Source organism: Penicillium cosmopolitanum (genome assembly GCF_028827165.1).
Source record: "Penicillium cosmopolitanum strain IBT 29677 chromosome Unknown utg000012l:1.0-3308103.0:1.0-3310761.0, whole genome shotgun sequence".
Classification (NCBI taxonomy): domain Eukaryota; kingdom Fungi; phylum Ascomycota; class Eurotiomycetes; order Eurotiales; family Aspergillaceae; genus Penicillium; species Penicillium cosmopolitanum.
The window spans coordinates 1,851,391-1,866,308 of NW_026622682.1; the positions used below are offsets into that span (position 1 = coordinate 1,851,391).

The window sequence follows — 14,918 nt, forward strand, 5'->3', positions numbered from 1 at the left end:
GTCAATGTCACCTTTCGCTCGGCACGCTTTTCCCTCAATAATATCATGCCAATTTCCCGCTGTTCCCGCCGCCAAGATCCAGAGATGACCGCATATTCCAGTGGCATTAGCTTGGTAACATGATATGGATTTATTTCCTAGTATAACCCGATGCTAGTATGAAGCACTACACATGTTTCTGCTTTCTGGTTGGATTAGATCATTAGTTTTCATGCATGCACAGATATATTTTTAGTTCTACATGTCGAAGACAAACAACCATTCAAGGGGGGGCGGGACGGACCGATGAGACCCTACCCCGCAATGTGCCCCTGGCATATTAAAACTAATCGTTACTGGAATCACAATTTTCCTATAAATTAGGAAGAACTTGAAGCAAATGCCCAACCCATTAGATTTTATCTTCCATTTAAGATATAGACTGATGAGTCAATACTACCTCACATGATAGATTTCTTCTAGGAAGGTGAAGATAAATAGTTTAGGATTCTTGAGCCTGCGATCAGCTTCTGCTTATTATTTTTAGCCAGTTCATCTCGTAAGACGCCACATTATCAGCTAGTAAAAGCAGCTGCAAGCTAACATCGCTTGAGTCTTATGCTGTGCATATACAAGTTTTCTTCACCGCTCATTGGCATTGCCCTGAAGGAAAGTAATGTGTCGTGTTCTGGAATTACCCGAGGAATGCAAGCCTCGGCTGATCCGCATGTTGGCCTTGTGGCCTGAAAGCCCCTTGAAACATGCCACTTCCTATTCCGGCGTCGTAGCATTCCTCAGAAGCCACTTTTTGGCATGGTTGTGAGGGGTGCGGAGGTCGCAATTCGGTGGCGGGCTCGTTCGTTCCATGAACTGACTTGCCACGCCCCTTGCCCTTCTAACAGAATTTTGAGATTCCATTTCCGAACCCATACATTTTTGACAGCGATCGGCAAGTGTCCGTGCCCCGGCTTCTCACCTGCCATGCACGGAGATATTTTGGCTTCCGGGACTTTTTTAGGCTTAATAGTATAATCGGACAGGTCTCATGAGCACTTTGAAATAGTATATTCACGAGCGCAGTTGATCAGTGTCATATCAACATATCACAGTCATTTCGTAAGAATTCCAAGGCAATTAACGATGGTTCGATATGTCACTTGTTCAGTTTGTATGCTTCATCATGACGGTTTCTACGGAGTATTTGGACGGGTTTCCGAATGCGGTAGTTTGGGTCCATCCCATGAAGCATTCGACCCCTCAAGCTAAGACGAAGACGGCAGCACTGCTTGCAATAACCAAACAACCTATTTCGGACATTCATCTCAATCTGCGAACAAATTATATTGAAATCTATATAACAGTCCTTCAATCCCGCCTCTGTTTTCCAGTTGGTTAAAGCAAAGATCCTCTCATCAGATCATATCCCATCTTCTCTCTCGAATTTCTGAACTCAACCCTCTCCAAGACTTCCAATTAGTCCCTCAATCGGTCATAACCACCACCAACAAACCAATCTTCAAAATGCAGTTCACGAACGCCGCCGCACTCGCCTGTGCCCTCTTCTCCTCCATTCCCTCGCCTCCCCGGCGGAAGCCTCGTGGAGAACCACTGCCACAGTCCAACTCGCCAACGACCAATCGGGCGCAAATTCCAATGTTGCTGTCCCAGTTGATGGCAAGAAGCGCCCCGTTCAAGAGCTTTGGGGTCACACCGCTGTCGCTAAGCATGGCCTCGTCTTCGCATCGAGCGCCCAGCTCGTTGCTTTCCAGCAGACCACTGTCTGCACTATTACCGAAGAGCCTCGCGTTGATGTCACCCTGGACGCCAAGAAGACTTGGGCATCCTTCGGCGGTGTTGTCGATCTCTGTGCCGCTTATATTGTTTGCAAGTGTGAGGGTATGTGAACAACTGGAACCAATCATTTCTCATTGTCGAAGGAAATAATGGTAGTTTATAATCGGAGTGTTTGAATCTGTATATCGGTCACAAGTAGAAAATGTATCTAATCTAGCATCATTTGATTTCAAATATTTCACTTTTACATCCTTGAAATGAAGATAGTCAGCCGTTCGAACTTTGAAAATGAAATTCCGGCGTCTTTATGGATCAATTGGGGGAGAAAATTAGACGCCTAATCTTTGAAGAAATTTCATGGTAACTCAAAAGACACAGATACATAGTATACTATTTACATGTATTATAGATTGGCACACCCTTTCCTGTCGTTTTTGACAGAATTTTGCCCAACACTACCGCCCTACGGCTCCGTACCAGCACAGACCTAGTACTGCGCCAACAATAATCGACCCAGCAGGAGGCAACCGAAACCATGCATTGCTTGCATATGACACAGTTGCCACTACTAACCACCACGGGTCGTTTGCCAGGCTTTGTCCAGCGCTATTAGCCGCGGTCAAGTAGCCAATCTCCCATAGCCGGTACACAGCGGTGAATACCAGGCCAATTGCTGTGGCATTGACACCTCGCAAGAAACGAATCACAGACCTCCTCTTCCGTAACGCGCTCCAGAAACTCTGGATTGCAACGGCAAGGGTAATTCCCGGGACAAAAATGCCTAGCCCACCTAGAATTCCGCCGAAGACAGTTGGGTATTGCGAATGCTGGAGAGCTAGCGCACCCAAGAAGACAGCGAAGTTGAAGTTAGGCCCCGGAAAGGCTTGGATAATGGCTAAGCCTATCAGAAAGTCACGGCTAGAAACCCAGCCAGGACCAACAACATAAGAGCGAAGCAGCGGAATGACAACTGGACCTCCACCAAAAATCACAGTTCCTGCGAGGTACATGCCGGCGAATAGATCAAGCGGGAGTGGAGGGGGCATCAATTTAGCTCTAGCGACAAGAATTGCAATGAAGGAAGCTATTCCATCGTTAGTTCCAGTATCAGTGTAGCAGTCGGCTTAGGGAAAATACCAAAGAAAATAATTAATATAGCAACTCCAGTCCGAACGCGAATACTATATTTCGGTTGTTGACTTGCTTCACTCTCTATCTGCCGCGATGAGTTCAACAAGGCCCCAGAGGATTGTGGCAAAGCTCCACCAGGATCAACCTTCCTTGACCGAAGCGTTCCATTCCGCTCCAATTGTCCGGGTGAGATAGAGTCCATCGGCGTGGAATCTATGTTCGTCTCCTCTGAATCAGCTGGTTTTCTATGCCTGTTCTTCCAGGCAAGTCTTGTCCTGTGTATTAGGGAAAACAACCATCCATCCCATATAGCGATAGTGAGACCTCCAATAAGCATCAATACCGGAAAGTACCACAGAGTGTTATAACAGAGGCCTGCGCATGCACCAAAAATAATAAGAATGCGAGAAATTTTATCTTGAATCGCTTTTTCTGCGAGATGCACTGCAGAAACCGCGACAATACCGACAGTTGAAGCATTAAGCCCGGATAGGAGAGCGTATACCGGCCCAGGAAGGCTCTCGCTAACATTCTGGATACCAACCGAGAGGGCGTACATGCCGATTGCCCCCGGAAGACTAAAATTAATTTAGTATGGTCAAACGAAAGGTTTTGCAGACCCCTTACCTCCAAAGGAAAAATGCCATAATAGCCGGAATTACTCCCGCATGGAGTAGAACAAGACAAAAGAGCATCTTTGTGCTGCCTGGGCCAGGAAGGCCCTGGCAGATAGCAAAGAGCTCCTGATACTGTGCAAAGTGTCAGAGAAGGCTCTAAAGAAATGTATAACGTAGACTTTGGTACAGTCTGCTCATCCACCCATTTCTGTTTCCCTCCTTTCCCTTCCACAAATCGGGCGTGGAGAATTTGAAAGTGTACAGGAGGGCCCCCGAAAGCAATAAATCCTAGGTCCCATGTACGCAGAAAGACGTCGATCATGCGGTGAGCGAGGGGATCTTCGTCGTGACTATTCCGTCTGGTTTCGGCGTAGCTGCGCCACTTCTGTTTCAGCGAGCTAATGGACCCGCTATATCGCGAGAAAGGGGAGGGAAGTAACATATTAGAATTTTTGCATCGAAGTTGTTGACTTGACCACTGAGTTGGTTGCAAGTCCCAGGGTTCAATATATATGTAGCGAAGTGTATTGGATGAGCATTAGCTTAGAATTTCATGTCGCCTGCGACTAGTGATTGGCCACAATATCTCTTGGCACCATTCCAACTACCCCATGTGTCAATACTTTATCTGGTGATTGGTTGGAGCATCTGATAGGCTAGCACCAATGCGGTGTCCGATCGCTCCACACAGGTCAACCATGCGAAGTCCCAGCCCAGCTTGGGCCTTGGTTACAGTGAATCTGGTTTGAGCGAGTGTCTCCATATACTTCACACAAGGAGAGTGTAATTCCGGGCCGTCTCAGCACGCTTCCTGAAATCCTTTTCATGCATTCATTAGTATTCTAACTACCTCCCCGCCGGGAATTTGGGATCAAAATCAATTTGCCAATCCTGTGTTAAGAACTTCATAAAAGTACCATGTGTCACGACTAGTATGTCCTTCCATTCACCCTCTACTTCGGAGCTTAAATCCGCCACTATTGCCCTCACTATTCATGCTCGTTCCTTCACTGTCTCATCAATTATAGAATTTATACCTTCCTTCACCTGCCAATCGTGTTTTCAACTTTTGAAAATTCGATCTTGGAAAATATCCTTTTAGTATAGCACGATCTGACCCAGTGTCACAGGGAAGAACACCCCTCTCCTGTAAATCAGCGTCGACGACAAGCTTCACACCATTCTCAACGCCTTTTTTGAGCCTGGTTCAAAGCACTGTTATAAAGAATGTTTGGAAGGCCAATAAAGAGGTTTTGTAATATCCCCTCATTATTCAATTTGGTACATGTTTGCTTTGTTCTTTGAGGTGCTTAAATCAACAATGTCCTATATCTGGCCCTTGCTCTACCTATCTGTTAGAGAATAATCCATAGCAAGAATACTGGACGAATCGAGTCTTTAGAGAGTTTTGGCTATTTGGCCTAGTTATCTGGCCTACTAACTCTTGCTTTAAGTCAGTAGCAGACAATAATTATAGAATACATTTTGCTCTTATATTAGTACTTATACTGTAGGAAGCTATACAGATCTTATATTTATAGATTAGTTTGAAAGTATACTATAAACTGAGAACATTTCATATTAAATTACTGCTAGTAAACAGTAAACTCTAGATATAGGAATCTGAGATAGACAGCTAAGAGTACTATACTAGTATTCCTCTCTATTTCTAAAAATATAACTAAATCTAAGAACAAATTATAACAGGCTCAAACTTAATGTGCAAAATAATGCCTCGCCTCGCAGAAACATGAAAATGTCAGTAAATCTCAGGGGGACCAGCCATATCCAGAATAGGAAAAGAAAACATAGTCGTTAAGTTAATTGGGTACTGCTGAGAGATACTTCAGCTGTCACGGGATTCCGAGTATACAACACCTCAGGCATTCGACGCCGATCCGAAGCTGAATCCTCTTTGAGTCACCTGCATATCGAGGCCCACCTGAACCCTAGTGTATTTAAGATCCTACAAACATCCAGGATTCTTGATCTCTTCAAGAATCAGTCTGTGTATCAACTGTCCAATCTGATCTCCACTATCCGATATCCTTGCCTAGTCAACAGGTCTCTAGCCTGACAACTTAGTAACTATTACAATTATTATTAAAAAGATAATTAGTTATTGTGGATATCTGTAGAGTAGTATAACCTGAGTAATATTGTGAGATATTAGCTAGTTATCTTTAGTATCTAATAAGATTCGAAGCTATAGTATAATGATAAGTAATAGTAGAGATTCTAAAAGTAAATCTTAATGTTGAGACTTATCTATTATCTTAACTCTAGATAGATATCTAGGAAGTATTAAGTACTGTAGTAACGGTACAGTAAGATATAGAAAGGAGAAGTTAATACCTTGCTAGTTTAGATATTACTTTGTTTGTAGTGTTTGTTATCTTTATTTAGAAACCTTTAGAAACTTTAGGCTTTTAATTTTAGGCTTGTGTATCTGTGTTATAATCTATAAAAAGGAACTGATATTATTACTAGTATATCCAGAACGTATTATTTACTTGTCTTATATGATTAGGGTTTGAAAGAGCATCTCTATGTTCGCGGCGTGGAAACCGATGTCGGGCGGTTCTGTACTTTTTTTGAAGATAGGCTTCTCCGAGCAGGGGTATCCCTGATCACATCCCGCATTCATGGTGCGACGGCTTCACCAACCACTACACCAACCTTGGAATCTATTTAATCTAATCCCGACGATGTTTCTTCCCAAAACTAAACTGCTATATATTCCTACCCATTAGGACTATTTGTACTGAATTCATTGGTGCAAGCTGCGGACGCGATCTGGGTTAAACTGGGTTCCAAGATTTCCCCCGCCCGTGCCATCAAAGGGGAAATTGAAATGAGATCCAAAATCTAGCCTGCTCATTGGTTAACAGCACAGCGACAAGGGAAATTGACCCCGCATAACGTGGCTTCGATGTTTTGCCGCAATATTCCAGGGTTGAACAGATGTGATCATCGTAGAGAAGACCAACAGCTAATCATCAACCCTTACACAGGCCTCCGTCGCGTAGCCTCGGCAAGCATCATAACCTCATTGAGAGCATTCTGGTTCAAGAAAATGAGCTTTCACTGTACGAGTAAATGATAAAATCAGAAATTCGGGAGGAAATCCGATGCTTGTATTGAGTTCTGGGAGTCATACGCTTCCCCACAAACTTTGATTGTGGGAGAGAAAATGGCTATTTACGAACGTTTCGTAAACACGGTCCCATGGGGCGTTGTAGATCTGAGTGATACTCCTAGCCATATGGTGGCAACTAAATTGCAAAGGAACTAGTGAAGCGACGCAGACTTAAATTTCTCCTTTTTAATAGCGAATAAAGAAGCAACTCCTCAAGGCCACGCCACTGCGGCAAATGCAACAATGCTTCCCAAATTCCACTATGGAAGAACAGTTATATCTCTCATTGACTGTCTCATATAACAAATGATAGTTGGTGTACCTTGCAACTGCTCAGCCCCTGGATGTGTATCACTCGCATCGGAAATACCCAGAAACGATAAAGATCTTGTTCGGGGCTTTTGAAGAGCAATATCCACCGAAGGCCTTCCTGTTCCCAGTTGCTCCCAACGCTCTGGTCGTGACCATTCAGTCTCTGGTCGTGACCATTCAGTCTCATCGCCTTGGTGTGTCCGTCAGTGCGGTCCAATGCTGCAAGGTGGTGACCAGGGCCCGCAAAACGAGGTGTACTTTCGTCCCAGCGGGAGAGGGCAGTCGATATTGACTAGAGATGGTCAGCATTTGGAGGTATCAGATATTGTTGAACGGGAAATCTACAAACTTTTCGCTCCCCAGACTGGCGAAGAAGTTCAGTCCTCCGAGTTTAATCCTGGTGACACCTCTGAACCTGGGATTATCCCAGTACCCCGGAAAAGAAAGGAAAAATCCGCCAGAATAAACAAAAACCCTGCGCCAAGGACAATTGACGTGTTCAAGGGACACGAGCGGTAACTGGAGACTCCAGAGAATCCGCATACCGGAATGACAGTCGCTCGGACAGTTTCGAATTGTTCGCAAGCATCCAAGAAGTTGACACGCCTTGTATTTCAACGGGGGGCCCACGGTTCCGAAGAGGTCTTGAGATGCGGATAGGGCTAAGAGGGAAATCGCCGAGCCTGTTGTCCGGAAGTTTTAAGCCTTGATTCAAGGTGAATCCAAGCCACGGAAGCAGTTTTCATTTTGTGGGATAAATGGAATAAATCCGGGGGAGACCAGATGGTCCTCGTGTCAGAATAACCATTCATAATGGCGAGGAATATTGTATTTTGAACGAAATGGACCGTGTTGGATACATGGCGGTGGAGTGTTAGACGACGAGTGATCGATTTGGGCAACTGAAGACAGAAAGCAATTCTTGTTGTTCGGTTTTTGAAAAGAGGGCTTGGTTATCTCGCTTCTTCTGAACTTGAACATCTCCATTACGACGCATTTTCCCACCCGCTGGACTTCTCAAGCAGGCATTTTGTCCGGAGTCCAACGTCAAAAACGGTACGGAATCCGGGGCCAGGTTTGGGAAGCAATGTGGGCAATTTTTATTGTTCCTATTGACACCATTAGCATCCAGGAGCAATAGGCGTGTGAAATAAAAGGTCTTACTGGTCAAAAACCTCTATTGATGGGCAATATAACCGACAAAAAGAGTTGAAGGCTCCCTAATTGAGGCCTTTCCCAATCGGTAAGGTGGGAGCATCCGGAAGTTTCCCAACGAAAGTTGCCATGTTTTCTTCCCTGGTGCTCTCTCGCTTGTTTGCAAACACATTCACTCAGGCAGCTGTTTTCTGAGAGGGTATAAGAACCTGCCCTCCTTCCATTTCTCTCCTCTTCCGACTTCCCCTCTTCACTTCCCATCTCTCACTTCCACCTTCTGGACCCCTGATCCCCTCCCCCTCTTCTGTCGTGACTATCACGATACACTTTCCTCTCTTCTTAGTTTTCTTCCCTTTCATCCTTTTAATTTGCCGTTTGGGCTTGGGGGACGGTCAGCGGTGGATTGTGGTGAATCCTGGCGTAGCGCGATTCAGGGACGCTGGCTTGGAGGACTTGGTAAGTATCCCCCTCTTCCGTCCTTCTCTTTCCATCATCTCACCTCTTTCATCTAGACTTAGGGGTCGACCAGCGTGGTGAATTGTGGTTGATTGTAGTGGAGCGGAGCGTGGTTGGGGGACGCAGGTCTGGAGGACTTGGGCGACAGTAAGTATCTCCCTCTTCCCTCCTTCCCTTTCCTCATTCCCATGCATCCCGCCTCGGACAAGAAACTACATTCTGATTGACCTCATCTAGGGAAACCAGGGTGGTGGAGTGTGGTGGAACGTGGTTGGGTGGTAGGACTGGGGGAGTTGGGCGACAGTAAGTATCCCTCTCCTCGTCTATCTTTTTTCTTTGCATCATCTCATTCGACCTCCCACCATCCCACTTTCTAAACGAAGCAAGCTGCTGACGGGTTTCTTTTTGAAGATCGACAACTCCGGCCGGGCTCGGATTCACGGCTGGATCCCCATGGACACGCTTGATCATCGAGACGATGATCGTCCTAAAATTCGCTCACCCTGACTGTTCTTCAGTTGGAGGGCCGACAGATGAACTGGGACAAGATCAAACCCTCTTTCTTGAAGTGAGATCGATGACCTTCCATGTCCTGAAATCACGGGCAGCAAAGAGAACATGACCCGTGGGCCTTGAAGAGCCTTTTTTCCTTTCTCTCGCTCCCCCCTTCTTTTCCCCTTCCCCCTCCCCTTTCTTGTCATCCACGTTTTCAGCACCACTCCGCACACGCGAGTCTTAGGGAGGGCCGCAGGATGATCACCTCGGTCTGCATGTAAGCAGCGGTCAATGAAGGTTGGCCGAAACGAGTATCTGATTGTTGGCTGTGGGCATTTTTGTGTTGGCGTCGGCGAGGGGTTCAGAGGGACTGGACTTTATCTTCTATTCGATGATTAAACCGTTGTGATGATTCGAGGTTTCGCGTTCCCCGTGGGCTGAACATCCCCTACGGTTCGCAAGTACTTGTGGTACGACCCGGATCCATCAGATGAAAGGAGACACCCCACTGGATTGCCGAGAACGCCTGACAAAAAATCTATGAGAGTAATCAAATCTTCTTCATGTTTTTCATATTCTTGTATCTACTATCTGACTTGTTTACTCAGAATACAACTAGCCTCTTCCAACTTTTCTTCTTTGAACTCAACATCTTTCTTCTCTCTACTCATAGAATATAGCTCAAAATGGACGAGTTTTCTCGGTCATGAAGCAGGAAGCTGATCATATGTTCCCACGATAAGTAGTGTGCTTGATACTTCGTTTCCTTTCTCTGCGGAAACAAGTCTTCTTCTTCCAGCATCCCCATTTCGTCCAGGAATCATGTGCCCAGCCTTGGTCGTAATCGGCTTTTATCTCGTTTCAACCGTCAACATCATCTTCTCGAACTAACGGTACCTTAAGGTAGGGTTGAAACTTGCGCTTGAGATAAGGTTGTAGTAGCTGTATCTGCTATGGACACTCTATTCGCAGATTCGTACACCGCTCCAACCCCGATCAGGAAAGATATCAACAATGTCCATCATGATTTGGCCCATGCTCCTCTTAAACTCTTTCTCTTCCTTTCGCCTGTATCGCAGGAACACCTTTATCGGATAAACTGATGATCGGCTACATCCACAGTGTCTACATATGATATTCGCTGAGTTCAAAAACTCGACTGAAGCCGTAAATCGAGCTGCGCACGGCCCATGCGTGCATGCATGACATCATCCCCGCTTCCAATTGCACGGCCAACTTTTCACTTTCTCCAGTTCACAGTTCCCAGTTCCCACGCCATCTGACCTATTCACCTATCGCAAAAACCGCGAACGGCATCGAGTCGCACTATCTCTCCATGTCAGAAAAACTCAAGGATGCCGTGCTCACCGAGGCCGGTAACGCCCGGAAAGCCTCTGAGGAGGTAGCGAAAGCCGGCGCCTATCTCTACCCATTCAAGGTAATTCATTCCATACCTCGGCAGCATACAATCGACGCAGAATTGGCTAATCGAAATGTATGGAAATATAGGGCGTCTTTTACTTTATCACCCACAAAGATCTCTGGGGTCCATTCATGTCCCGCGCGGGCAGAACCATCAGTCTAGGGATGGGAATAACGACATTCATGTTCGTCTTCACCTATTTACCTCAAATGACGATCATGGCCTTTACCAGTGGTCCCTTGGCCGCTGTTTCCGCCGCTCTTCTGGTTCTGAGCGAAAGTTCTACGATCACCAATCTACTTTCGCGATCATTTCTCGTCGAAGATGCCCTCATGGATACCTTTGATGGAACTCTTATCGCCCGCGGCCAGGATTCTCTTGTTGCCGAAGGACGTCAAGTCAAGTCTCGCTCGAGTGGGGATGCCATTGCGAGATTGGGCAAGGTCTTCACCAAGCCTTTTTCCAAGTTGAAGCCCCAGGCCATTGTACGATCGTTGATTCTCCTACCCCTGAATCTTATCCCCGTGGTTGGAACATTGCTGTATGTCGCCCTTCAAGGAAAAAGGGTCGGCCCATCACTACATGCGCGGTACTTCCAGCTCAAGGGGTGGAACGGATCTCAGTCCGATGAATGGGTTAAGCGGAATCGGGGTGCTTATACTGGGTATGGATATCCCCCCCCCCCGCATATTCGATTGGCCATTACTGACTAGTAACGCGCGCAGACTTGGAATTTCAGCTTTTGCCTTGGAGATGATTCCCTTCGCCTCTATTGCCTTTTCATTTACCAACACCGTTGGAGCTGCGCTTTATGCTGCGGACTTGGAGGACGCGACCAAATAACTGTCCAGGCTGCAGCTCGCCTGAACAGCAACCAGTGGTCGCTCGGCATCAACTTGTGCTAAGCCTATTTCGTCTACCTCACTTGAGCATAGCCTGGGGTTGACTATCTTATCGGGTAAGGTTGGTGTTGAGCGACCCACCGGACATTGTCGACCTGAGCTGTAAGCTAGACGATCCTAGCCCAGCGGTTGGCCCGTGATAAGGGTTTCGCCAATGCTTGCCTCATCCACTCCTTTGAGTATAGAAGGCTCTTAGCAGCAGTTTTGCCTATTTATGATGCCCCTCTACTGAATGAATATCACACTGTCTATCTCTGTCAATCAATCCACCTGCGTGACTACGCGTAATAATCCATAATGAAGATTCTAATGCTCCATGGTGAGACCTGAAAGCGCACAAAATAAAATCAAGCAATAACTGAATTTTTCAGGCTCTCGACAATCCGGCGAGCTCTTTCGAGCCAAAATTCAGGGCCTGGAAAAAGTTACTCGACAAGCCCTTGGTCTTTCTCCTCCGCAACAGGTCGATTTCATTTATCCCACCGGGCCTTTCCCTTTGAAGCTTACGAGCAATGACTCCGATCTGCGCGGTCGGCATGGTTCATGGACCTGGTTCAATACCGAGTCGATTGACGGCATTTATCCCGGCTTGGACACAAGCTTAGAGTGCATTTCCTCTATTCTGAAGAGTTCCGGGCCATTTGATGGTATCATTGGCTTCAGTCAAGGTGCAGCTTTGGCGATCATGATCGCCTCGCTCCTTGAAGAGAATCGGAAAGAATCCTTTGATCGCCTGCAAGTTACAGGGGGCATTCCTCATCCTAACGCGTTTTCTGCGCGCTATCATCCCCCGTTAAAGTTTGTTGTCTGCATTTCTGGCTACGCCGCTTCCCATTCAACATATCGAGCTTTCTACAATCCTCCAATCGAAACCTCCGTTTTGCAATTCCTCGGAAGTATGGATACTATAGTGGATGAAAACACGTCGCTGAAGCTTATTCAATGTTGTGGGGGCCCAGAGAATGAAACAACGCCAGCAGTCTTGCGGCACCCAGGTGGACACACAGTTCCAGGTGGGAAACGCGAACTTGTGCCGATTGCTCTTTTTTATTAAGTCGAGTAGCGTTGAGTAATCTAACCATTATATTTCACTATGATATCGACAAACTGAAAGCTCCGGACCATGGCTTGCATAGATATTCATTCCTTTTCAAGCTCCTGTCGAAAGGTGCTCCTTCTCCGAATTCTCTCGCCATAGCGAATAAATACAAAGGGAATGAAAGTCATAAGCAGACTCAAAAATCCCAGTAAGCTCGTCCCCCAATTAACTCCAAGGCGATGGAACATGGGACTAGCAGCTAGAGGCAAGATGGCTCCAAATATAGAGCGACATGTGCTAGCAGCTGCCATGGCGCTTGCAGCGTATTTATGATAGGCATCGATTAAATAATTAATCAACGCCACGAATATCAGGAAGAAACCCATGCCGAAAGGTATCCCAGCTAGCATCGGTACAATCCAATGGATCTCGGCAGAGGCAGTCCAGCCGAGCCAGAACAAAGCTAAAACGTAAAGGGGTCCCCCAAGACATGCAAGTGGTAGTCGTTGGTATTCCTCAATGAAAGCCCATTCTGCATTTTGGGACTTTGCGCGGTAAAGAAATGAGTCGTACCACAGGAATATTATCATCCCGATTGCGGCTCCGACGGCAATGGGAAGAAACGCAAGACCGGCTATCCCGTCGCTCATTCCGTATATTCCCTGAAATATCAAGGGATATGCCTCAAAATACATGACTTTCTCGAGTTAGAAAAAATCATGATTGCATCCCCGGGAATGTTCAGGTCATCGTTGGCAGAGCTCACTCACAGAAAATCGCACTTGCATATGATAAGTACAAGCACGTCAAAGATATGATTGGTTCGCAAAATATCATATACACGGGCCTCGTAAAAGCCTTGACTAAAATGCCCTCAACTCGCTTTTTCGGGCGATTGGCTTGCTTGAGAATTGGCGCGAATGTCTCTGGTAGATATAAGACTGGTCCGAGGGTAACGGCCGCAAGAATCAGCGAGACCCAGAAAATCCACCTCCAGCCAACCTGGGCAAGAAATCCTGAGATCATCGGGGCAAATTGAGGACCTGCAGTCGTCACTGCCATTGAAAGTGCCATCATTCTCCCTCTTGCGAGTGGGGTTTGGTAGACATCAGAAAATAAACCTCCAGTGACTGCGATGGGACAAGATGCACAGATTCCGACAATGGTTCGAAAAATCAAAAATGCAGCCCAGTTCGTCGAAAGCGCGCAGGCCAGTGTGAATACCGTAAATAGGATGAAAGTTCCCACCATCACCACTCGTCGGCCGTAGACCTCGCTCATGGGTCCGAAAACTGAGAGGTCCCATAACGTACCCGATCAGGTATACTGACGTCGGTAGAACTTGCTGTGTTTCACTTTCGACGTTGAAAAAAGCAAATATGGAACGAATGCCACCACTTGGTATCGTTGAATCAAAAACGCTGTTAAATAATGTAAGAAGGCCAACGAAGACCACGCACATTTTCTTTCTCTGTTGGAATTTTAGTGAAATGTTTCTTTTCGATTGCGTTTCTTTAAAATGCGGCTGCTCGCCTACCTCGCTCCATTCCGCAGGATCCAATGGGCTATTTCGCTGGATATTCTCGTTTCCTTGTTCTAGATCATCCACGCTAGGGCTAGCTAGAATCGCCGTGACCCGATCGGCGTCGTTTGATTGAGCCATTTCCCCAAGCGCAAACCGAGACTTGAAAAAATAACGTCGCGGATTCGGCTACCTGATCCTTACCACAACCTATTTATATGATTCTTGATTTTTTTTTTCTCCTTCATACACGGCCCATACCTATCTATGATCGACAGCTGCCGTCCGGGCGGGGAGAGAGGATTAGCTAGCTCCACTACGACTCCACACGCCGATGAGGTAAAGCAACTCATACCGAGATAAGCTTTTTATTGGTTGATCATCTGTCAATTCCCATCGATTTGAGATCAATTGCTGACATTTTCACTCTCGTAATAATCCTTCTGTATAAATATTATTAGGCATTATATTTGCATCTCTATCTGCATCTTCTAAGAAAAGATCTGACGTGGTTCTGACTGGCCTTAATGTAGTGACAAGCTACCAGGTATGTGATCAGGATCTGCGACCAGTACTAATAGATCATCTCACTCTCAGTAAAATTGTCTTGAAACATTGAAAAAAGCATTTATTTAACCTACCCTGTAAGCACTGAGTCTCAATTCTTAACCGAATACCGCCGATTACTTATGGCCCCCAATCACGATAGTCGTCGCCGGGCACCGGAATAGGCTTAGGCGTGCTGGGACCCCCTCCAACTTCTCGCCATGACCTGCCCCCGTCAACACATTTGGAAAACGCGATCGGCGGAGCAGCATGAATGACAAGACTCGATTACCAGGCAAGAAACGGTGCAGAGAGTTCACCGGATGCTGGCAATGCCGATCGCGTAAGGTAAAATGTGCAAAATCTCTCGAGACGAATCTCCCCTGCTCGGCCTGCAAAAGGCTGGGC

General features: G+C 46.4%; 5 protein-coding genes across 5 annotated transcripts; 3 read left to right on the top strand and 2 right to left on the bottom strand.

The window, feature by feature from the left end:
- Positions 1 to 1,500: 1,500 nt before the first annotated feature.
- On the top strand, positions 1,501 to 1,883 carry N7509_013432 (uncharacterized protein; the record flags this gene model as incomplete). Its single annotated transcript, XM_056638069.1, has 2 exons — positions 1,501 to 1,531; positions 1,597 to 1,883. 2 exons carry the CDS (start codon positions 1,501 to 1,503, stop codon positions 1,881 to 1,883), a joined length of 318 nt encoding a protein of 105 aa, XP_056481576.1.
- Positions 1,884 to 2,228: 345 nt separating this feature from the next.
- Positions 2,229 to 3,963, bottom strand: N7509_013433 (uncharacterized protein; the record flags this gene model as incomplete). The annotated part of the gene is made up of 4 exons (XM_056638070.1): positions 2,229 to 2,857; positions 2,911 to 3,482; positions 3,532 to 3,653; positions 3,709 to 3,963. 4 exons carry the CDS (start codon positions 3,961 to 3,963, stop codon positions 2,229 to 2,231), a joined length of 1,578 nt encoding a protein of 525 aa, XP_056481577.1.
- Positions 3,964 to 10,414: 6,451 nt separating this feature from the next.
- N7509_013434 (uncharacterized protein) lies at positions 10,415 to 11,344 on the top strand (the record flags this gene model as incomplete). The annotated part of the gene is made up of 3 exons (XM_056638071.1): positions 10,415 to 10,516; positions 10,588 to 11,165; positions 11,227 to 11,344. The coding sequence occupies 3 exons, from the start codon at positions 10,415 to 10,417 to the stop codon at positions 11,342 to 11,344; spliced, it is 798 nt and encodes a 265-aa protein (XP_056481578.1).
- A 356-nt stretch (positions 11,345 to 11,700) lies between these two features.
- On the top strand, positions 11,701 to 12,457 carry N7509_013435 (alpha/beta hydrolase; the record flags this gene model as incomplete). Its single annotated transcript, XM_056638072.1, has 2 exons — positions 11,701 to 11,722; positions 11,775 to 12,457. The coding sequence occupies 2 exons, from the start codon at positions 11,701 to 11,703 to the stop codon at positions 12,455 to 12,457; spliced, it is 705 nt and encodes a 234-aa protein (XP_056481579.1).
- Positions 12,458 to 12,543: 86 nt separating this feature from the next.
- N7509_013436 (uncharacterized protein) lies at positions 12,544 to 14,105 on the bottom strand (the record flags this gene model as incomplete). The annotated part of the gene is made up of 3 exons (XM_056638073.1): positions 12,544 to 13,139; positions 13,225 to 13,734; positions 13,799 to 14,105. The coding sequence occupies 3 exons, from the start codon at positions 14,103 to 14,105 to the stop codon at positions 12,544 to 12,546; spliced, it is 1,413 nt and encodes a 470-aa protein (XP_056481580.1).
- Positions 14,106 to 14,918: the final 813 nt, after the last annotated feature.